This window comes from Lissotriton vulgaris, chromosome 1_2, assembly GCF_964263255.1.
Source record: "Lissotriton vulgaris chromosome 1_2, aLisVul1.2, whole genome shotgun sequence".
Classification (NCBI taxonomy): Eukaryota; Metazoa; Chordata; class Amphibia; order Caudata; family Salamandridae; genus Lissotriton; species Lissotriton vulgaris.
Window position 1 is genome coordinate 117,172,237 of NC_141686.1, and position 24,854 is coordinate 117,197,090.

The 24,854-nt window shown below is 48.9% G+C and overlaps 1 protein-coding gene across 1 annotated transcript in view; it reads right to left on the bottom strand.

Annotated features, from left to right (window-relative positions):
- The window catches only part of TRIM24 (tripartite motif containing 24), a 1,193,545-nt gene that overhangs the window by 856,754 nt on the left and 311,937 nt on the right, over positions 1–24,854 (bottom strand). The window contains exon 6 of the mRNA XM_086952962.1: positions 5,862–5,976. Within this exon, the coding sequence (XP_086809088.1) occupies positions 5,862–5,976 (115 nt within the window). The remainder of the gene's footprint in view (positions 1–5,861; positions 5,977–24,854) is intronic.

Consider the following 24,854-nt stretch of genomic DNA (forward strand, 5'->3'; position numbering starts at 1 on the left):
GGTGTACTGCGCCTGCTGCAAAGCGTGTCCTCTCGAGGCTCCCCTATTACCGGAGCGACGAAAGGAACTGCCCCGAAACTGCTGAGATTGCAAAGCCCCCATGGATGTGGCTGTCTCAGTGTCTTTATTTATTTTCTCAAGTGTTGTGTCTACCTCGGGACCAAAAAGGAAGTCCGTGTTAACCGGCTGATTGAGCAGAGTAGTTTGAATCTCGGGCTTGAAACCAGAGGTGCGGAGCCATGCGTGACGTCTCAGCATCACACTAGTGTTTATGGCCCTAGCTGCTGTGTCTGCTGCGTCCAGTGCGCACTTGATGGACGCATTAGAAATCAGTTTTCCTTCTTGTATAAGCATCTCTGCTCCCTCCTTGTACATATCAGGTAGGTGTTGCAACAACTGTTTTAGGGTGTCGTAGTGTGCCCTGTCGTATCTAGCCAACAGGGCCTGTGTATTGGAAATCCTCCAAATATTTGCAGCCTGCGCTGCCACTCGTTTCCCTAACGCCTCTAGAATCTTCGATTCTTTGTCCGGAGGTGGAGCGTCACCACTGGTTTGTGAATTTGCCCTCTTGCGGGCATTGGCCACTACAAGTGAGTCCAAGGGGAGCTGGCCTTTGATGTGGGTGGGGTCCACTGGAGCAGGCCTGTACTTTTTCTCAATACGTGGGTTAATAACCCTAGCTTTTGTGGGTTCCTTGAAGATGTCCGCAGCATGCTTGAGGACCCCTTTAAGCATAGGCAAAGTCTTAGTGGAACGTTCAGAGGTGGAGAAAGTGTCAAACAAGAAATCTTCGTCCACTGGCTCCGCATGCATCTCTACACCATGGTTGAGTGCTGCCCTTTCAATCCAAGCGTTAAACGCCGCAGTGTCCTCTGTTGGCGATGTTTTGACGTTATAGGACTGAGCGTCCGGAGAAGCATGTGGATCATTAGGGTCCACAGATTGATCTATAGCCTCAGACCACTGTTGTGGTTCACCCTGATCAGTGTCAGCATTATAAGCATAGGCCGCTTGACCACAGTCGTACCCCATGTCCTCCTCACTCCGTGCTGGAGAACATGCCATTTGCTGTGAATATTCCTGAACGGGCTCGAAGAGAACTGGTGAGGTGGCGGAGTCCTTTTTTCGTTTGAGAGGAATTTTGTAACTCTCCAAGGGACGTTCAGGCGCGATCTTCCGCTTGTGGATAGTGAGCCTGCCTGATTCCGCGTCGATAAAGAGTTTCGACTGGTTGTCGTAGGAGGGTTTGTGGAAAACCATCCCTTCTGTGGCAGGCTTCGATGGAGTCGACGACGTCCTGGAATGTTCGGCGCCTTTATGGAGGTCGAGCTGCTTTGCTCGAGCCGTTGGCGGAAGACCAAACTTAATCGGGGTCTGTCCGACGGTCTTGGAGCTTGATGTGGTTGTCGCTTCAGGCTGCTTCAGCACTTGAGGAGGACTCTTGCTTTATGGCGTCGACCCGAGCTCCCGGCGTGGAGCATCCCCAGCCTTGGACGTCGACGAGACCTGCTGCTTTGGGTCGGCTTTGGCCTTCGGCTCGAGGTGCTTGCTGAGCAGTGGCTTGAGTCCTGAGATTTTCGGCTCGACAGCCTTCTTCTACTGGAGGCCTTTGGCCTTGTCGCCATGTTTGTGCGTCAACGCCGACGTCGATGCCGACGGCGCCGAGGTGACGTGTTTGCTGGTTGAGCTCTGCTTCGACGCTCCAGTCTTCGAGGCGACAGGCACTTTCGGCGCCGAAGGGTCGTCGATAGTCTTTGACGTCGAACCGACCACCATCTCAAGTAGTTTCGGTTTCGATTTCTGCTCCGATGGTTTCGGTTTCGATGAATCGACCGATGGCTCCTTTGATGTGTTCTTAGCCTGGCTTGGACGCGGGGCTATAGAACGGGTAGAAAGATCTTGGCTAAGGCCTTTCGGCGATGCCTCGACCTGAGCCGAAGGGAGCGTAATGTCAGTTATAGGCCCCGCTACTGCGGTTGGGCCTGGCTCATCACTGGAGGCGTCATCGACGGCTCCGATGGCCCCTTCGTCGTCCCCTACCTCGACGATGTCTTCTTCGTGGACGTATTCTTCAGTCTGCTCGTCCATCTCGAAGTTGGAGTCATGCTCCGACGCCGGTTCCGACCGTTCTTCGGGAACCTCTTCATCTTCTTCTTCGTCAAACTAGACACCTTCTTCGTCACCGGCCTCGAAAATGTTGACTGGCTCGGGTGCCGACTGTTGCGCCGACTGCCTCGCAGCGCGCCGAAGTTTAAGCGTCTTCTTGGAGCGGAACTTCGAGCAGGCCATACAGCTGGCCTCGTCGTGCTCGGGGACAAACATTTATTGCACACTGGGTGCACATCGATGTGGGGGTATTTGGAATTACAGACGGGGCATCGTTTAAACGGGCTCCGTTCCATTGTCGTCGTAGTCTGGGCCTTTGGTGTCTAAGGCGAGAATCAGCTTCCGACGTCCGGTTCGAAGAACTGGAAAGAAAACAGGCACCGAACGAGACAATACCGACTTAGGAAAGTCAATACAAAGTTTCCGAACTAGAGTCGAGAAAGTACATCCGAACCCAATGGGGGAAAAAAACAATCTGCGGATGGAGAGGATGCCCATGCGCACTGTAGTCCAGGGGAGGAGCCACCTATCTCGTGATACTTCGAAGACTCTTCCAGGACAACAATGTGCGATCATCCGGACCCAACATTAGGCGGCGATCTATGCACAGATATGAATTCAGCAGCCCACATGCCTCGAACCAAGCACTTACATAGCTCATTCATGCGAAGAACAAGCACTCACATAACTCATTCATGCGCCACAAAACAACGTGCACACCTCAGACCAAGAACAAGCACTTACATAACTCATTCATGAGCCGGGAAACAAGATGCACACCTCAGAACAAGAACAAGCACTTACATAACTCATTCATGCACCGGGGATCAAACACCACACAATACCTAAAAAAGAATGACCATATACAGCATAGTCATCTCATATACAGGGTGACCACATACAACATAGCCCCCACACACAAAAACCAATGAGTTGCCTAACAACTTGACACAACTCACACACAACATTAGTTGTGGAACAGCTCTGAGTGACTTAAACACCTACAACCAACCAAATCTAACAAGGGGTGACCACATACACATAGCCCCCCCTAAAACACGAGCTAATGAGTTGCCTAACACCTTGACACAACTCACACACAACATTTGATGTGAAACAGCTCTTGGTGACTTAATCACCTACTACCAAACTTCACTATTAATGAAAGAACAGACTATTCTGCAAACTCCTCATACATAACACCAACCAAAGAGTGGCCTAACATCACACACCACACATACACAACACTTCATGGATCCAAGACCCTGTTGTAGTAAAGTTCTGCGACAAGTGTCCAAACGAAATGACCCCACGTGGGCTCCTGGATCTTCTTCCATCGCCGGGACATTTGTCCAGTTACAGCTTCCACTTGCCACACAGAACTTCCATGAGTGGAACTTTTCCCAGCATCAACAGTGCTCTCATATTTTTGCTTTTGTTGACAACACAAATAACTCAGTCTAATTAGGTCCTCTTCCAGCCTCAAAACGATCTAAATACAGGAACTCAGAACCCACTGGCAATAATACCTGGCAGTAATCCATTCTTTCTTTTGTTTCGCTGCACTTCACTGAATAACTACACATTTCATGCAAGCACAATCAGGTCTGACTTCCATGAGTGTAGGTTAGAACAAAAACAGTACCTGGTACGCTGATTATTGCAGAAACATTCACGGCAAACCTCACATTGACCACAGCCATCTCCATAACGGGGCTTTTCCTATGTATACCGCTCAACCTATTTCCCAAGATGGAGGCACGCACATTGACGTAGGCTCGGCTGGTTCACGGCATAAACATGCACTAAATAATGCCGCGCCACACCTGCATCAGACGAACATGGAGTGCTGTTCCGTCACAGAGGCCACTAGTGAGGTAAACCATAATCAATTTATTCAGTCTCTTCTCGTGCCGATTTTGAATGAATACTTCAACCGTTATCTCCCTCCACAGAAATTAACGGTCCAATACCTTAAAAAACAAAGGACATATTTCCTTTTCTCCTCTCTTGGTTTCCAATAAAAATAAATCAAACCAGCGAAAGTCAAAAGACGTATTTTCTTTTCCCTTTTTTTTTTTGGTTTCCAATTCCTTTTATCCTGCCAAGCACCACACAGCGGCCGGTAATAATGTACCTGCTTCTCCGAGGCTCGTTTTCCACCTCCTAACACACCCAAACACTGTCCTTTACTCGATTTTACATAAGCAGTTCTTGGCCATCCCTCATTCTACACCGAGGCTCGATTTATTAGCCCCCGAACACAAATAAATTACACGCTGATGGATCTGGCAAACCTGGGTTTCAGAGCGACCGATGTCCGGGTCACTGATGGGGTTTGATTGCCAGACAGCGTTCCACACACACTTTAAATCACTGTTAACAATTCTTTTACCTCAAGATTTCCTTTGTTTTGATTTTCTGTACTTTTCATATTTCCTTTACCTTCAAGCTTGAACTTCTCTTCACGTTTTCTTAACAGTACTCCTTAGCTTTTCATTTTCGTTTATGTTGCACGCGTAGATTCTCCAAAAATGTCGCCAAATGATGTAATCCAAAAGAAGATGGATACTTCAAGGTAGATTGTTCATGTTACTTTATTAAGATAAGTTGTTAAGATATCAAGATAAAATCCCATCAGGAGTAGCTGTCCTGCTGCTCAGCCTTCACCCAACTGACATTCACAAACTACTAACATTCCATTCATCCAACATTCTACATCACATGCATTCTAGCTGAGCAGCAGGAAGACTCAAGATACAACACTGAGCTCGTCATGAGCACGGGGGCGCTGTGCGCGCCCCCTCTACCCCCAGCACAGTGGGGGAGCATGCCCAGCAGGGAAGGGGTTAAGGTCTTATGTTCCAACTACATTACTTGTGATCTAAAAAAGAAAACACTTTTCGGTTGATATTTCCCGAGCAGCATCTTCGTACCTCTTTAAAAATTTTTACTCCATGTATTGTTGTTGATGCTACTACTTCTGTGTAAGATTATTCAATGTACGAGCCAGAGGCGAGAATTACGCTGTTCTTTCTTCGTTTTATTGATACAGAAGCCATTATAAAACGATAACCAACTTCATTTCCCAAAACTCTAAGGGAAAATGTCACAGTTCAACCAAATAGCAACATCTAATCAGACAAGGCCAGGACCTCCTCTCCACAATCCCAGGTCGCTGCCTCCTCTTTCTTCGCTGCTCCAGCAGCGTGTTAACTACCTCTGTCCACTTGGCATCCTTATTTCTGTCATTTTTTGCATTTCATTGTGATTCATTGGCTATTTGTGCTTTTATGAGCTTGTCTTCACATTGTGCGGCCGCAGAATGGCTTGTCGCTACTCGGAGGCATCTGGGGCCACAGCGGTGACCCCATTGTGATCACGCAAGCTCGAGGTCCACCAGCATTTGTTATCAGGGGCATTATTCATGACTCCACAGACAAAGCCAGTATTCTTTTAACTAAAAAGGATCGACAGAAGTACTTTATGATACCCAAAAAAAGTATAAAGACTTGTTCAGATTGATTGCGCTTTGAGGCAGTCTTCAGACTCACTTCTGTAACTATGCTCCCGGCCGAAATGTTTAATTAAACCAACTGTTCCTGTTTTGCCTAACGCCTTCTGTCTTTTGTTATTTCAAGGTAAACTCATATTAGAGCAATAACATCATACACAAACATGCCAGAAAACACTTAAACAGATTTAACAACGTAGCAAGCATTTTCTTATGATCAAAACATTCTCGATTTATTTACCTCTAGTTGATGCAGAAGAGCCTTTCCCTTCTTGTTGATCTCTACCATCAATGTAAATATGGCAACTTTAATGTCCTGCTCAACTTGCTTTTGATTTTGATTAATTTCATGAATTCTATTGGAAAATAAAACTGTTAAGTCCAATGTATTAAAGATATCTCACAGCACTGCTTTATTTGTAGCAAAGAAGAATACAAGAGTTAACCATGTTAACCATGGAGAGGATATCACTTCTGGGCTTCTGGGCTTCACTTACTGTAAATACAGAGACACACATGCCTACAATTTCAGTCTATTACTTTATGGAACAAAGAACATACCCAAGCTGGTGCCTCTTGCCAAATCAAAGAATGATGCAGCAGAACACAGAAATTCATCACAATTTATCTTTTGTGACAGGTGTTTAATGCATTGGCCAACATCGATTTCAAGCCCATACAAATCTTGCAGCACAAAGTATCTAAACACACGTCAAATTCCTTTCAATGTTAAACAGACTCAGTTACTCATACAAGATGTGACGGACGCATAGGGAGAGATGTGACCAGATGATGAAAGCAATTATTATATAGAACTAGTGGTGCATACGGAAAGAAGCTTGCTCTATATGTAGTACACTTCAAAGAAATACACTGTGCAGAGAGCCCAATGAGTCCCCAATTGGTTGACAGAAGCAAAAGTATAACGTACTAATGCTCTATTTGTGCTAGTGTGGGTGAGCAATTAGGCTTAGAGAGTAGTGCTAAGCATTTATTGTACTCACAGAGGCAATAAATGAGACACACCCAAAGAAGACATCTGAGACCAATTTAGAAAAATTATTATTTTATATATAATTTTTAACCAAGAACTACCTTCAAAGACAAGTACTATATTACTTATGAATGTTCAAAGTTGTGCACAATTACACACCATGCAATCCTAAGGGAAGAAAAAGCTGGTGGGTAAAGCACACAGCACAGGTTTAGAGCATTAAGAAGACAAGGCCCAATATCTTACCAACAGTTCGTTCAGTGCATTCAGAGTTCTGCCAGGAACAGGGAGTTGGTAGCTGGCATGCTACAGAGAAGGGGCCCGTCTACAGACATGCTGCACAGGGGAACTTGCGGGCAAGTCAAAAAAGAGCTCCCAAACAAGGTCTGGGGATCGCAAGGGCCTTAGGTACAATGGAGCACAGTCGATTTGTGTTGACCCAGACCAGTTGGGCTGAATGCAGAGCAGGTAGGTTGGCCGGCACCATGGCGGCCTGACATCGGGAAGGCCTGGCGCGGCTCCATAGACAGGGGAAGCTCCCAAGGCCAGACGAAGTTCAGTGAGGGAACATGGCCAGCATTAACCTGAGCATGCCAGGAAGAGTGGCAATGAGGAGCGAGTTAGAGATTCCAGGCAATAGCGGCCTGTGCAGGCAAGCGCAGTGGGGCTGTAGGCAAAGGGGGTGGGCAGGTCGAGAGGGATTCGAAAGACAGAGGGAAAAATAATTATTTCATTTTCCCCTCATCATTTGTCGAATTCCCGAAACTCCCAATTCACCCTCCCCTCTAGTCCCCATTGATTTTGAAAACTTTCCTCTAGCAATGTTCTGTGCACAGCTAGGTGGCGCTGTGTGCCTCAACTCCATACAGAAGAAACAGACTGGAGCTGCATATAAGGATTAGTTACTTACCTGTAATCCTAGTTCTCTTCCAGGGGTATCCTCATCAAAGTCATAAGCATTAGAATATTCCCGCCTATGTGCGGGACCCCGGAAACACTATATTATATGTGCCCCACATATAAATACACATATATATATAAATAATATATATATATAAAAAACAAGCAATAGCAGCCAAATCACATTAGAGCTGAAATATGCTGTGAAGAATTTCCACCATACATGAATAATAAGCATTATAAACAGGAGAAAACAACACCAAAGTTTGTTTAGGAATTGTTTTAATGCTCAGAAAACAGTAGAAATTCCAGAACTCACTGGAAGCATAGGAAGCTCCCAGGCTGCATTGCAAACACACAGTCTAACCAGACTGAAAAGCTAACCTGTAGCTAAATAACAAAAAACTGACACTGTGCCTTTAAGGCACTCATGACCCCCTGAATCCCATCATGCCTCAGGAGTGGCAGTTAGGTCAGTTGTTCTTTTCGGAGACTGAAAAACCAAACCCAAGAAACATAGGTTAACAACATCTCCTTATTAAAGAGTATCCTTTGCCCGGGGAGGCGGGAGGGTTGCTTATGACTTTGATGAGGATACCCCTGGAAGAGAACTAGGATTACAGGTAAGTAACTAATCCTTCTCTTCCAGGGGATCCTCATCAATAGTCATAAGCATTAGAATAGAATAGCGAGCCTCTCCTCATCCCTGCGGGCAAAGAAAAGATAAGACAGAAATCTCATCAATAGACGTGAGTAGACAAGAATAGACTACCCAAACAGATTCCTCAAGGAGGCTTGCCCTACTTGAGTGTCAGTCCTGGAATCAGAGTCGAGACAGTAGTGCCTCGTAAAGGTATGCACTGATTTCCAGGTAGCGGCCTTGCATATTTCCGACATAGGAACGTCATGCAAGAAAGCCACTGTAGCCGCCTTCCCTCTAGTGGAATGCGCATTTGGAGACATCAACATAGGTTTTCCTGCTAGCTGATAGGCCAACTTAATGCAAGAGACAATCCACCTGGAAATGGACCTCTTTGCCGCTGAAAAGCCAGTTCTCATTGCACCATAGTTCACAAACAGTTGGTCCGTTTTCCTAATCCCTTTAGTCTTTTCCAAATAAAACTTCAGCACTCTCTTAAGATCTAAGGAGTGAAGTGACCGCTCGGCCGGGGTCGTCGGATTTGGAAAAAAAGAAGGGAGGGAAATAGACTGATTTATATGAAAATCAGAGATGACCTTAGGCAAGAAAGAAGGGTGAGCCCTCAGAACTACCCTGTTATGGTGGAACACCGTATACGGTTCCTTTGCACAGAGAGCCTGTATCTCACTGACTCTGCGTGCAGAGGTAATTGCCACCAAAAAAGCTGCCTTCCAAGAGAGATGTTGTAAGGAAGCTTTGTGAATGGGCTCAAAAGGTGGAGACATTAACCTAGATAGAACCAGGTTTAATTCCCACGGAGGAGAAGGATTTCTCACAGGGGGATACACTTTCTTCAAACCCTGAAGGAAATCCTTGACCACGGGAACCTGAAAGAAAGACACCTGATCAGGGGACTTCCTATAGGCCACAATAGCTGACAAATGTACTCTGATGGAAGCGTACTTTAAACCAGCAGTAGCAAGGGAAAGGAGGTATGGTAAGATGACGTCCTCCTGCCCCTTGACAGGATCCAAATGATGATCCCTACACCACAAGTAAAACCTTTTCCACTTGAAGGCATAGGATGCTCTCGTGGACGGCCTCTTAGCCTCCCTCAAAATGCTCATGCAGTCTGGAGGCAGGTTCAAATGTCCGTATTGCAGGACCTCAGGAGCCATGCTGTTAGGTTCAATGATGGGAGGTTGGGATGCATTATCCTCCCGTTCATTTTGCTCAACAGGTCTGGCCTGCAAGGGAGTCGTTTGTGTGGACACACAGACAGATGTAGAAGGTCCGGATACCACCACTGCCGGGGCCAGTCTGGAGCAATCAGGATCATCTCCATGTTCGTCCTGAGGAGCTTGGAAACCACCCTCGGGATCAGAGCTAGGGGAGGAAACGCGTACGCGAACATCCCTGCCCAATCCAACAGAAGAGCGTTCCCCTGCGTCCCCGGCCTGTGGAACCTGGACGCGAAGGCGTGGCACTTGGCGTTTTCGTCGTCTGCAAACAAGTCTATGGACGGACGCCCCCAGCAACGAAAAAGCTCTTCCACTACTTCGTCGTTTAGCACCCAGTCTGGCTGATCTTCGAAGTGCCTGCTGAGTGCGTCTGCTTTGACGTTCAACTCGCCCGGAAGATGCACCGCCACCACTGTGAGACCTCGAGCGAGGAGCCAATGCCATATCGACTGAGCCTCTCGAGACAGTGGGCGAGATTTTGTGCCTCCTTGTTTGTTCAGATAGAACATGGTTGTCGTATTTTCCGTCTGAACCAGGACCGAGTTGGATGTGATCGCTGGCAGGAAAGCTTTGAGAGCCAGGAATACCGCTCTGAGCTCCAGCATGTTGATGTGGTATGTCTGCTCCTGCGCAGACCACCGGCCTTGAATCTGAAGCGGACCCATGTGTGCTCCCCAGCCGTGCAGGGAGGCATTTGTCACTATAGATAGGGACGGAATGGGTTGATGAAATGGCACTCCCACCATCACATTGTGTCTCCGAGTCCACCACCTGACGGACTCTTTTGTCGCCTGGGAAAGATGGATATGGTCCTCCCAACGACCTGTTGCCTGGTCCCATTGATCCTCCAGGGCCTGTTGCAGAGGACGCATTCTCAGCCTGGCGTGTGGGATGAGAAAAATGCAGGACGCCATGGACCCCAGCAGAGACGCCACCTGTCGTGCTGTTGGAGGTCGAGACTCTAGCCGAATCCCGCACTTCAGGGTCATGGAAGAAAGTCTCTCCTCCGAAGGAAACGCTCTTCCCACGCTTGTGTCCAGAACGGAGCCTAGGTAGTGGATGGATTGCGTAGGCCGCAGGACTGACTTCTCCAGGTTCACATGGAGGCCGAGCCTGTGTGGCTGTTGCAGGCACAGATGCAGATCTTGTGTTACCCGTACCGGGGATGGACCCTTCAGGAGCCAGTCGTCTAGATATGGGTAAACGAAGAGACCCTTCTTGTGAAGAAAAGCCGCCACCACCGCCATGCATTTGGTGAAGACTCGTGGTGCGGACTTGAGACCGAAGGGTAACACCTTGTACTGGTAGTGTTTGTGTCCCACGACAAACCTCAGGTACTTTCGATGTTGCTGCGCAATCGGGATGTGAAAGTACGCATCTTGTAGATCCACCGAACACATCCAATCTCCGGCTTGTAGATGAGGACATATTTGGTGAAGCGCCAACATGCGGAACTTTTCCTTGACGATAACCTTGTTTAGGAGTCTTAGGTCGAGTATGGGTCTGAACTTGTCCTCCTGATCTCTTTTGGGGACAAGGAAATATCTGGAGTAAACTCCTTTGCCTCTTAGAGTGCGAGGAACTTCTTCTATCGCTCTCTTCTGCAGCAGGATCGTTACCTCTCGGCGGAGCAAGCTCAGTTGGTGAGGGCAAGAGCTCTTCGGAGGGATGCTCTTTGGAAGAGCACGGAAACGTATCCTGTATCCATTTCGCAGTATATTCAGCACCCACTGATCTCTTGTGATGCTGACCCACTCTTCCAGGTGTTGTGAAGCACTTCCTACCACTGGAGTGGGCAACGGTGTCAGAGGAAGCCACTGTTCAGGCCTTTCCTCCTCTCGGGCGTTGAAGGACTGCTGGTGGCCCCCTCTGCCCCTGCTGGGCTTACCACGAAAGTGAGGTTTTCCCTGAGCTTTGTTCTGGGACCACTGAGGGGTTTGAACCCTCTGTTGGGCCCCTCTCCCCTTGTTGGACTTAAAGCGGCGCTTGAACTCCTTCTTCTTCTCCAAGCCCACCGCTTTCACCGTGTCTAGCTCAGTCTTCATTCGGGTCATCTCCTCGTCCGCGTGTTCCCCGAAGAGGACGGAACCCGAAAAGGGGAGATTCAGAATCCGATGCTGGGCATCCGGCTTTAGCCCCGTAAGGCGCAACCAGGCCGATCTTCTGGCACAAACTCCATGGGAATAGGAATGAGCCGAAAGCACCGCCCCATCCGCGGCCGTGCTGATCATCTGGTTAGCCACCAGACACCCTTCCGTAACAGTTTCCTCAAAGTCCTGCTGGTCCTCTTTCGGCAGCTTGGCTTTGAATCTCTCCATCGAGTCCCATAAGGCTCTGTCATACCGACCCAAGAGCGCAGCAGCACTGGCGACCTTAAGAGTGGAAGCAGCAGAATTCCAAACCTTCCGACCACAGGAGTCTTGGGTCTTGCTGTCCTTATCTGGCGGGACTGAAGATGAACCAGCAACCGCATGTGTCTTCCTCGCCGCTGCCACGATGACGGAGTCCGCCGGAGGGTCAGACTTCACAAACACCGGGTCAGAAGCAGCCGGTTTGTACTTTTTCGTAATGCGTGCTGGCACTGCTCTGATTGTTGCTGGGGTTAGGAAAACTTCCTTGACAGGGTCCATAATCCCCAGAACCAAGGGCAGCAGAGGTCTGGAGATGGCCTTTTTGTGCAAGGTTTCGAAAATGACCGTCCTTGTCACTTGAGGGACAGACATTTCGATGTTCAGTTTAAGCGCACCTCTCTGTAGGACGTCCAGGTACGTGCCAATATCATCCACAGTGGAGGACCTGGACGTTGGACTGTCCGTCAAAGTCGGAGAGTAGTCCCTCTTTGACGATCTGGTAGATGAAGTGGAAGAGGTAGACGGGGTATGTCTACGTCGATGGTGAGAACTGCGTCCCCGCTCCCTCGACTTCCCGGAACGCTCCTCCCGTCTAGGAGAGCGAGACCTGACCCGATCTCTTGCACGATGGTCTCTTCTAGGGGATCGGGACGCCCTGGGGGATCTGGCCGGCAACCGCACAGGAGATCTGCCCCGGGGAGGGACAGAGGTCTCCCGACCATCCAGTCTAGGATCCTTTGCAGGCGATTTAGATCTTCCCCGACCATCCCGTCTAACCTCCCTTGTAGGCGAACGGGACCTCCTTGGCGTTTTGGTGGGTAGCGTCACAGGCGTTGAGCGCCTGGGAGGGCTACGCTTGTCCATCTCCTCCACCAGGTTCTGGAGAGCTGACCTGTGGCGTGGGCTGGCATATTCCTGCATACGCCTGGTAGGCCCATCGTCTCTCTAATGGTCCAAGGACTTGTACCATTATTATTATTATTATTATTATTTATTTTTATAAAGCGCATAGTCACCCGGAGGTATCCCAGCGCTAAAAGAACCCTAATTCAGCAGATCTGAGGACCGGGAGCTGAGAGCAGAAGAGAGGAAGGGTGAGAAATCAGAACAGGGGGGGGCACGGAGCCTAGGGAAAAAGATGTGTTTTTAGCAGCTTCCTGAAGCGCAGATATTGTGGTTCAAGACGTAAGTCATGAGGGAGTGAATTCCAAAGACGGGCGGCTTGTACCGAGAAGCGTCTTCCTCCTGATCGGGCTTTCCTGAATCTTGGGGTATTGATGAGGTTTTCTGCATTGGAACGGAGGGATCTAGTGGTTATGTAAGGGGTGACAAAATTGCTGAGGACTGGGGGGCCTTGGTTATGCAGAGCTTTGTGGACGAGGCACAAGGCCTTGAATTTGACTCTCTCCCTTATGGGGAGCCAATGGAGGAGTTTGAGAGCGGGTTTAGCAGATGATCTGGCCGGGGTGTTTGTGATAATCCGGGCGGCAGTGTTCTGAATTCTCTGCAGTTTATTAAGGGTCGCTTCGGGAGCGCCCAGATAAATCACGTTACTGTAATCAAGTCTCGATATTATGAGACCTTGGATTAGTAATTTTTGGGATTTAGGGGGAAGAAGGGGCAGGACTTTCCTCAAAGATTTTAGAAGACCAAAGCAGGTCCCTGCTACCTTCTTTGCTTGCGAAGTGAATGAGAGATCGGAATCGATCCATACACCCAGACTTTTCACCTCTGTTTTTGGGTCAGGGGGAGGACCTAGACAGGCTGGCCAACTGTCCAGGGGGAGTGAGGTTCCTTTCGGGCCAAGTATAAGGACCTCAGTTTTTGTCCCATTTAGCTTTAGGGCTGATCTATTCATCCAACGATGGACCTGCGTAAGGCAGTTGAAGAGATCAGCTTTCTGCTGTTTGGGGTGGGACAGAGACACCACTAATTGTGTGTCGTCAGCGTAGCTGACGACGCTCACTCCGAATGGGGTGATAACCTCCTCCAATGTGGACATATAGATATTAAATAATGTAGGGCTCAGGGAAGAGCCCTGAGGCACACCACATTGGAGGGGCATTTCGGAGGAGCGGGCGTTCTTCTCCCAAATCTGCTAGGACCGTTGGGCCAGGAAAGATGAAAGCCAAGATAAGGCTGTACCTTCCACTCCAACTCTTGCCAATCTTTCGATAAGGAGTTGGTGGTCAACGGTATCGAACGCCGCGCTAAGGTCGAGGAGGATCACCATCTAGGTGACAGCCTGATGCGCCCCGCAGAAGGATCTGGATGACGTTCAGGAGTCCTGTGCACAGGGCTTCTGGATCTTGAATGTGCAGTAGAGGAGCCCGAGGACCGATAAGACGAATGGTGAGAAGCAGATTCTGTCACCATGATCGTATCCGAGTGCCTCGACGTCGAGCGCTCACTTCTCGCAGCCGACCGCTTCCGAGGAGTTGGGGGATCAAACAATCTCGACCTCGAATGTCCTTGAGAATGTTCGCAGTCTCTCGACGTCGAGCGGCGATGAGCAACCGCCAACGGAGTCTTCTGCCTCGACGTCGAACGGTGGTGTCCGGTCGTCGACGGGGACCTCCGCCTTGACGTCGAACGACGATGTCCTGTCGCCGACGGAGGCTTCTCTCTTGACGTCGAACGGTCTCGCCCTGTCGTCGACGGAGCTTTTTGCCTCGACGTCGAACGGCGATGGTCAGTCGCCGACGTAGAGCCATGCCTCGACGTCGGATGCCTGTGCGACGACGGCGGAGGGGTATTGGGCACCCTCGAAGCCGAGCGCCGCTGCTGCACCGACAGAGACCGCGTCCTCGACGCCGATCGACGAGCCACTGTCGACGGCGGAGGAGTCCCCCTTCTCGACGCCGATCGTCGCCTGGTTGACGACGGCGAGGTGACGTCCCTCGACGCCGGTCGCCGCCTGGTTGACGACGGCGGAGGGGTAATGGATCTCGACGCCGACCGTCGCCCGGTTGACGGCGGCGGAGTAGCCTTCCTCGACGCCGATCGCCGCCCGGTTGACGACGCCGGAGGGGATTTCGAGGATGGCGCCGGTGCCTTCGATGTCGTCGACGTACCTTGCCTTCCTCTCGACGGCGAGCCCGCCGTCGACGGCAGCTTCTCAGAGGAGAGTCCCTCTTGTGGATCTTTTCTCAGCGCCGAGCCCGACGCTGAGGTAGAAGGGTATGAAGACTTCTTCTTTGAAGATGAATGGGTCTTCTTGGAGCCCTTCTTCACTGGAGATCTCCCTCTCGAAGCTCTGTGAGCCAGGCCATAAATCCGAATTCTCTCCCTGTCCTTGAGAGTCCTTCCTGACAGGTTCTCACAATGTGGACAGGTTTCTGGATCATGGTCTTCAGGCAGGCAAACGATACAGACCCCGTGGCTGTCTGTCTTGGCCTTCTTGCTGTTACAAGAAGGACATTTATCGAATAGAGAAGGCATTTTCGAAGTAAAATGCCCTCCAAACTGCTCAAAACAAGCAGTATCTTACTTGACCAGATGTAAGACGTCGAAGTAAGAGTAAAAGTTGTCAAAAAGAAGCAATTTTTCTGCAAAAAAACAGAAATTTAGTGGAGCTGTGAAACCAGGGTCCTTCACTGAAGGAGCCGGAAAGAACAACTGACCTAACTGCCACTCCTGAGGCATGATGGGATTCAGGGGGTCATGAGTGCCTTAAAGGCACAGTGTCAGTTTTTTGTTATTTAGCTACAGGTTAGCTTTTCAGTCTGGTTAGACTGTGTGTTTGCAATGCAGCCTGGGAGCTTCCTATGCTTCCAGTGAGTTCTGGAATTTCTACTGTTTTCTGAGCATTAAAACAATTCCTAAACAAACTTTGGTGTTGTTTTCTCCTGTTTATAATGCTTATTATTCATGTATGGTGGAAATTCTTCACAGCATATTTCAGCTCTAATGTGATTTGGCTGCTATTGCTTGTTTTTTATATATATATATTATTTATATATATATGTGTATTTATATGTGGGGCACATATAATATAGTGTTTCCGGGGTCCCGCACATAGGCGGGAATATTCTAATGCTTATGACTATTGAGGAGGATCCCCTGGAAGAGAAGCACCACTCCTGCTTACTGACATCAGCTTCTTGCTCGATGCTTTTGGCGCCTTCAGACTCACAACGTAAAGAAATGCGATACTTACCTGTAACTGTAGTTATCCAGTTATGGTGTCTTTCATAGATTCACATGCCTGAAACATTCCCCCTCGTCGGAATGAGAGTCCCTGGTATATAAATAAAGTAATGTCCTATAGACATATAGAGAAAAAGGCCTATAGGCCTCACATTAGTAACATATCCATTTCCTTTTGTAAAAAGAACCAAACTCCAGAAAAGAGCCAATCAACTGCCACCTCCCTCTAGAACCCTCCTGGAAGGAGCCTCAGTCCCTCAGATTTTCGTACACACAAAGCTAAGTAGGCGTATCACTGAGAGAATTAGGTGAGCCCTCCAGGGGAGGCAGGAGGGTTGCATGTGAATCTATGAAAGACACCAATACTGGATAACTGCAGTTACAGGTAAGTAACTCATTTCTTAACCAGTATTAAAGGGTGTCTTTCATTGATTCACATGCCTGAATCAGAGTAGCAAGCAATGAACAAAGCACATTTCGGATGGTATAAGATTCACAAGTCATCAGATAACAACATATCAAACGACCAATAAAAATATACATTTGCAAGCAAGAAATACCATCAAATCATACAATAGAGAAATGTGCATACCTGAGAAGGATGGAGGGATGAAAAGAGGGCTCACCTCTACTGAAATAGATGACTAAGTACTGCTTGACCCAGTACAGCATACTTCATCAGCTCTGTATCCAGGCAGTAATGCCTAGTATGGAATGTGTTGCAACTTCCATGTTGCCGCTCTACAAAAGTCTATGACCGGCACTCCTGCAAAAAGTGCCATGGACGTAGACATGGCCCTGGTAGAGTGGGCTTGCACTTTAGATAGCAGGGGTTGCCCTGCATGTTCATGAAAAAAATGAAATCGCTTTAGAAATCCAGCAGGAAATACTTTGTTTGTTGAGTGGAAGGGCCCTCCTGGGCCTGCTGTAAACCACAAATAGCTGATGTGACTTTCTGAAGGCTTTTGTCTTTCCAATATAAAATTTCAGGCACCGTTTAAGATCTAGAGAGTGTAACGACCTTTCCACTGCAGTACTGGGATTCGGGAGGAAAGAGCGCAAGACCACAGATTCGTTGAGATGGAAGTCCGACGGGACTTTTGGAATAAATGTTGGATTTGTCCGTAAACTTACTCTGTCCTGCTTGAATTACAGAAAGGGTTCCTGTATCGAGAGGGCTTGGAGCTCACTCACCCACCTCGCTGAGGTGAGTGCAAGCAGGAGGGCTGTCTTCCAAGAGAGGTATTTCAGGTCAGCCCTGTGTACCGGCTCAAAGGGATGTTTCATGAGCCGATTAAGGACCGTATGAAGGTGCCAGGTAGGTGGCAACATTTTCACAGGAGGGAAGGTTCTGTAGAGTCCTTTCAAAAACTGTTTGATCAACCTGTGGGACCAAAGAGAAGGGCCAGTAGGAGATCTTCTGTAACGGGATATTGCGCCCATGTGGACTCTGACTGAAGCATGAGCAAGACCTAAGTTTGCTAGATGGAGAAGATAAGGCAATATTTGTTCCCGAGAGGAAGAGAAAGGATGTATGCCTTAAGCCTCACACCAGATGCAAAACCTCTTCCTTTTTAAAGAGAATGTTTTGTTGGTACTATCCGCCCGAGCTCGAGCTAGGATAGCCCTTCAGTCTGGCGGAATATCCAAATTCTGAAGGTCTCTAAACTCAGGAGCCAAGCGGCTAATTTGAGAGAAGCCAGATTCGGATTTGGACTAGCCGGTTGCTCATCGTGATGAAAGACGGAAACTGTTTCAAGTGTATTGGCGGCTCCAGAGACCGCGGTGGAGTTCCGTGAACCAATGTTGGCGTGGCCAAGTTGGGGCTATCAGAATGATTGTAGAAGGCTCCGATGTCAATTTTCCTGAGGACTCTGGGAATCATTGGAAATGTTGGAAAAGCGTACGCAAAGACGTTGCACCATACGCTCGTAAATGCATTTCCTAGAGATCCTTTTTTTGGGGATGCCAGCTTGCGTAGTATTGGCATTTGGTGTTGTCCTTTGTGGCGAATAGGTCAATTAGAGGAGTATCCCATTGAGAGAATACTTGGTTGAGGGTCTCCCGATCCAGTTCCCACTCATGAGGCGTTGTTTGTTGTCTGCTTAGTGAATCGGCTAGAACGTTGTCCGTGCCTGGGACATATTCCACCCGAAGGGAGATATTGTGCAGGATCAACCAGATTTTCTGCGATTCGCGAGAGAGTGTCAGAGAGCGAGTCCCTCCCTGTTTGATGAGCTAGCGCATCGTCGTGGTATTGTCCGTACATACGAGCACTAGAGAATTCTCGATTCTTGGGAGAAAGGCATGAAGGGCGAGGAAGACCGCCCGCAGTACAAGGAGATTTATATGAAGCCCTCTTTTGGAGAGGGACCACTTTCCGCTGATCTGCAGTTCTTGGAGAAAAAACTCCCCAGCCTCTCAGTGAGGCGTCTGTTGTGATATGAGGTGACACTGGAAGTAAGAAGGACAAGCCTTAAGAAAGATTTTGAATAGACGTTCATCATTGCAGAGCCTTGACAATTTGAGGAGTCATCTTTATGTGATCGTCGAATGACCCTGTGCATTGGACCCATTGTGCCGAGAGCGTCTCTTTGAGAGGGCGCATCTTCAGGCGGCAGTGAGCTTCAAGTAGGATACATGATGATATCATCCCGAGTAGGGACTTGAAGAGGCGAACCGTCAAGGTTCTCTTTGAGACTACGAGAACAGCTAGTGTCACAAGCTTTTCCTTTCTCTCTCGTGATGGAAAAGCTTTTTTCAGTTTTGTGTCGAGAGTAGTGCCAAGGAAATTTATACGCTGAGAAGGCAGAAGGACTGATTTTCCACAATTGCGCCTGAGTTTTAAACAATTGAAAAGTTGCAGGCAAGCGTTGGAAGACCTGGACGCGTCTTCTCGGGATGGAGCCTTTATCAGCCAGTTATTCAGATATGGAAAAACTTGATGGTGCTGCTGCCGGAGTTATGCAGCCACTGGAGAGAGGCATTTTGCTGGAAGTGTCAGCCCGCCACTGCAAATCTTAAGAATTTTTTGTGATTTCTGTGAAATGGGATGTGAAAATGGGCATCCTGAAGGACCAGAGATACCATGTAATCCTCTACATCTAGGAGTTGTAAGACCTCCTGGATCGTTACGGTACGAAACAACTGCTTTTCTAGGAATTTGTTGAGGGCTCTGAGGTCAAAAATCGGCTTCCACTTCTTTTCCTTTTTCTGAATTAGGAAGAAGCAGGATTAAAATCCTTTCCCTCGCCGGAATAGAGGGACTTTTTCTATCGCCCCTTTCTGGAGCATAAGAGAGACCTCTCTGAGAAACAGACGTAGATTTTTGTGAAGCACAGGTCGGGGAGGAGTTTGGGGAGGTATGTGAACGAACTCCTAAGAATGGCCGAATTTAAGAAATTGTAGAGCCCACCGGTCCGTGGTAATTGGCTTCCACTTTTCTAGGAAATGTGAAATTTCTCCTCCAATTTTTGAGTGCAGAGATGAATTGGAGACTGGCCTAAGGGAAAGGTCATTTTCTCTGAGCGTTGCCTTTTCGGTGGCCTTTACCCCGAAAGGACGCTTTACTGCAAGAGGTTTGTTGCTGCTGTTGGCGCTGCTGAAACTGTGGCCGATGTTGCTGCCCAGACGAGTAAGATGACCGATATCGACTATCCCCTTTATCAGACGACTGTCCTCTCCCTCTTGATTCGTGAAGGGACGGACTTTTGTATTGGAGGGTACCCTACGATCTGGCGGTGTCCGTGACTTTCTTTATACTCTGTAACGCCTCAGCAATCTGAGGTCCCATGAGAAATTGGCCATCATAAGGCATATCCAAGATTTTTGTTTGTATTTCGGGACAAAAAGAAATAGCTTTCAGCCAACCCTGCCTCCTCAATACTGCCGCTCCGGCAAGTTGGCGAAATCTAGTCATTGCAATATCCATCGCACAGTCTATAATTTCCGATGCTGAGCGCTCTCTTTCAAGTAATATTTTCTTGGCCTCCTCCTTTGATTCCTCTGGCAAGGCCGTCAGATATGGGGCTATGTCTGCCCAAAACTGTCGGTTGTAACGTCCCAAAAGCGCTATTGTATTGGATGCCTTTACTGTCATAGCAGACATTGATGAGAAACGCTTTCCAATATTGTCTAGCTTTCGGCCTATCTGGCAGAGCAGTCAATGGGACAGAAGGATTTTTGGACTTCTTCTGAGCCGCCTGCGTAACTATTGAGTCAGTTTTGGGATGTCCTATTAAACAAACTGGCGCACGTATCCGGCGCCCTACAGTTTTTGTACAAGCGAGGCAATAGCGGAGATACTGAGGAAGGGTTTTGCATCACCTTAACACCTTGTCCGCATTTTTGAAGGGCTTCTTAAAAGCATATAAGAAGCAGTCCTGCTGAAGAGAGACCATGGGAATTTGGAAACGTTGAGCTGTCCTCTCAATGACATTATGGAACCCTCCGATGTCTCCAGGAGGAGAGACTGCCTGTGCCGGCACTGGAGAAGCAGGGCAGGGAATGACATAGTCATCCTATTCATCATGTACATTGAAGCTCTCCTTCATGATGGTCGTCCTCCTAGTCCTCATCAGCAGACTGAGGATGTGACAAGATGACTGGATCCGGCTGTAAATTTAAAGGTGGATGCAGCTATCGTCGTCGACACTGCCATAGTCGTCGACGCTGTCGCCTACACTGCCATCGTCGTTGACGCTCGTGTCGTCGACACTGCCATAGTCGTCGACGCAGTCGTCTATGCCGTCGTCATTGACGCTGCCATCATCGATGCTTGCGTTGTCGCTGCCGTCATCGACACTGCCATCGTAGTCGACGCTGCCATCTTTGACGCTGCCGTTGACGCTGCTATCGTTGACGCTGCCATCGTCGACGCTGCCATCAACACTGTCATCGTCGTCGACGCTGCCGTCGACACTGCCATCGCCGTTGACACTGCTTTCGCCGTGGACGCTATTGTCGTTGACACTGCTTTCGCCGTCGACGTTGCCATCGTCGACGCTGCTATTGTCATCCTCGTCGACAATGAAGACCTTTGTTTTCTCCTGTCGTTCCTCACAAGGAACAGAGTAGGTTTTAGGTAGACTCCCTCACACCAGTTTCTTCTGTTATAAGTCCCTTTATCTCCTTTACACCTCAGTGAGGAGATTCAGTTGGGCTGCGCCTGTCAGCCCCATGGGAGGTCTTTTGAAGGCGTTTTGAGTGCGCTGCTGGCAAGAAGCAGGGTGAGATATGTATTTCTTCCCAGACCTTCAAGAAAAAGCGCAGCAGATGAGGCCTCATCACGGTCATACTAGAGACTGGAACCAGGCAAAAAGACGGCCCTCACAGACCCTTATGTTTTCTTACCTAGAATTTGTGGTCCGGATACAGGCAAAAAATGCCATCTTATGAGGGTCATTCACATAATGCCTCCTTTTAGAGCAAGTAGCGCAAGCTCTAAAAAGGCCTTTTTTCTCCATGTCTGTGATGATGAAAAAAGGGGAACAGTTCCTGAAGAGAATACAGTTGAAATCCAAAAGTTTAAGAGAAATCTGTGCAGAGCTCAGAGGAGACTCCCTTAGCACGACGTGCGGTAGAAAATCTGAAGTTCACCTATATGTTTTCGGGTTGAGATAGCAGTGTTTAACATGGTAGTTTTCTTAGATGTGACGAGGATGTTGCTGTAGGAAGGTACCTCCTGACTATGGTTGCCCCCAACTTTTTGCCCTGTGTTTTAGCTGGTTTTTGACATAGTCGACCTGGGGCCCTGCCAATTAGGACCCCAGGCCTACTGCTCTCTCTTTAAAATGGATTCCATGTACCCTAGGTACATTTCCAATTGGGACTGGACCACCTTATCAGACCCTGTAACTCAGGGCATAGGTGTACCCAGGGCTACCAGGGGCTGAAGCATGTATTATGCAACCCCTGGCTGGCCTCCTAAATTTGACACAACTGGCTGCATGACAGCTGGGGCAAAGTCGTGTAATCACCCTTTGCTATAGATATAGTATACCTATATCTAACCCTAAAATGGACACACAGATTCCTATCAGTCACTCCTATGGCAGGCCTTAACAATCCTGAAGGCAGAGTGCTTGGAGTCGTGTGAGATGGTGCTCTGGCATGAGCTGAGCCTGTCTGCAGCTTGCGGAACCAAGTCCTAATAGCTGTTCCAGGATATCGCATACCATATACTCTTAAGTGCATTATAATCCTCGCGGTTAAATGCTAACTTTGGTATTGCTTTATCAAAACATGTCGAGTAAGGTGTCATACGAATTGGAATACTAACCCCTCGCCAATTCTGGCGACGGGGTTAGCATTCCACCCTTCTAGAGGGACACGACATGTATGTAACTGTGAACCCCGGTTAAAGTTAAACGAAGCCTCAGCTCCACAAAATGGATGCTGCCACCACAGACACGAGTCTGACCTCCTGCTGCTGGGAGTCCTTCCAGCGAGGGAGGCTTGGACAAAGGGTTTCCTGTCCGGGGCGGTGCTAGCACCATCCCAGACATGGTTTTGTGTATCCTGGGTAGGCAGGGCTTTACAGGAAGGTGACTGATGAGTGGCACCCCGGTGCTCACTACGCATAGGCTGGTTAGAACCAGTTCCAGGGGCACACCAGCCCCTGGCCTGGGGAGAGTCTGGCATGGCAGAGGGGTGTAACCACCCCCCTCCTAGTCCCACCATAGGCAGGACCTAGTCACCGGGTCAGCCCCCTTTTTTAGTATAAAGATGGGAGCGGGCCCCCTGTTCAGATTAGATCATCTTTGGAATCAAGACACGACTTTCTGCGAAAGACATCAAGATTTCCTTCTTCAAGATTCTCCCTTGTGGCTAAGGAGTAGTCACCCTGTATCAAGCGGGCACCATCCTAAGAACACTGCGGTCTGCTGCAAGTCCTTCTTCACGAATCCGACGACCCAGCTCTACGAGACCCGGCTTCCCTGGCACCTCTGACCTCTACTCACCTCTACAGCAAATCTGAGAACTGTGAGTGCGACGAGACCTCGAGGGACCGACGATCGCCAAGACTGCACGACTTCTTTGTAACAAGCCCACCGTGTGCTCCACTGGTGAGTGCTTTGGGGTCCGAGAAGCCCCAACCCTGAGCAGCTCCAGCACCGAAGATCAGCCCTCCAGCATCTCCACGATCTGCGTGGGGCCCTTCTGCTTTTGCGTGCTCACCGCGCTGTGTGGCTACTAGCCGGCTGGCTTGTGGCCTCCTACACGACGCCCGACGACATCACTGCTGCTGGTCTGGTTGCTCCAGACTGGCCCTTGCTTCCTTCTTCAAGAGAACGTCCCTACACTGAAACCGGCATTGTCGGAGCACCCCTGGGAGAGGCGAGACACATCATGACTAACGCGTGATTTCCACATTGTTGGACCCCAGGGCGAGGCAAGCCACATTTGTGACTTCCGCACACTTTTCACACGGTTGACTTCCGGAGTATAGGGCCATTGTTGCCTTTAATTTTGGATTCCGGACCTCGCTCGCATATAGAGGGAGAAAGTGCGGCCACCCGACTCAAACATAGACGGGCGCTGAGATTTTAAACCACCGAAATAACACATTGACTGAACCCCAGCTAAGACCTCGTGGACACACAACCGCTTGCCTGGCGCTACTACTTCCGCCTTTTTCTGGAAGTTAAAGAAACCTCCATTGTGAGGCTTCCCCTTGCACCATAGAGGCTTTTCTCATTCAGGCATGTTCTGTTATTGCATAAGTCCTGATGATGATCCCATGCATCTAGTAGAGCTATAGGGATCGAAACGTCGACACCCAAGAGTGGGTTGACACTTACATTATTGTCTAATAAGCTTGTGTACAATCCACTCCAGGCGACACTGCTATTGATCTTTGAATTTTCTGCAGTGCCCTGTCCTTGCTCTCTTTCCTTGCCTGATAAACACCCCTTTTTTCACCCTACCTCTATCTTCCCTTTTCTGTCGGTACGGCACAGGCTTGTGTCATGTTATTATTGTACTGTATATTTGACATTGATTTTTGAGAATAAATTCCTGTCCCGGCTGGTTCAGGATATCTTAAACCGTATAGTTTCCATTGTGTTCCTATACTACATTGCACATATGTTGAATAAGCTAGGCGCCATTGTTTCCTATAACAAAGTTATACCCATGGTCCTTAGCTATCCGGTGGGTTCCCCTTGTTTCTATAAAATCCTTCTTCAAGAGAGGCACCCCGGACCCTCCTGGTCCACTCCAGACGCCATTTTGAGTCCACCGCGTGGGCTTGAATTTGCCAAGGCTTTGTTGCCCAATCCTGGGTCCAGCGACGCCGACAGCTTCAATCTTCGTGGGACAGCTCGCTCCTCCATCCTGGTCGCCGACAACGCCTCCTGGTCCGTGAGATCTGCGAGCACAGCGTCACCCACTCACCTAGTCGAGGTGACTACCATCCGGTGCCCTCCTGGTGCCACCTGACTACTGGCTAGTAGTCTCGAACTTGGTCCCCTCTGCTTTCAGGTGTCATCTTCCATCGATCCAGGCTTGGATCCATCGAACTTTCTTCACTGGTCGCCTGCCAGCAACTTCTTTCTTCCAGGCTCCTGGTCCGTCTACGAGGATTCCCGACGTCTTTTGAGACCTATGCAGCTGCAGCCCCTGGGCTAGGTAACTTCGGCATTTCGGTGCCCCAGCATAGCCTCACTATCTAAGGGTCAGAATCCACTTTCGTTTTCCTCCTACCAGGTCGGGTTCGCCCGAGAACACTAACTTTGCAATTTCTAGCTACCATAGACTTTGTCCCGCATCACGCGTGAGAGTGCACACTCTGCACCCGAGTCCCCTGGGTCTCCTAGAAGTAATCTGAAGATTCTATAGTCAAGATCTAGCGATTCCAAAGCCTATTAGTACTGTACTTACCTGCTAGTAATTTCGCATTCCACTTTCAGAGTATATGGTTTTCCATGCCCCTCGGGCATTTGTATATACTGTGCTA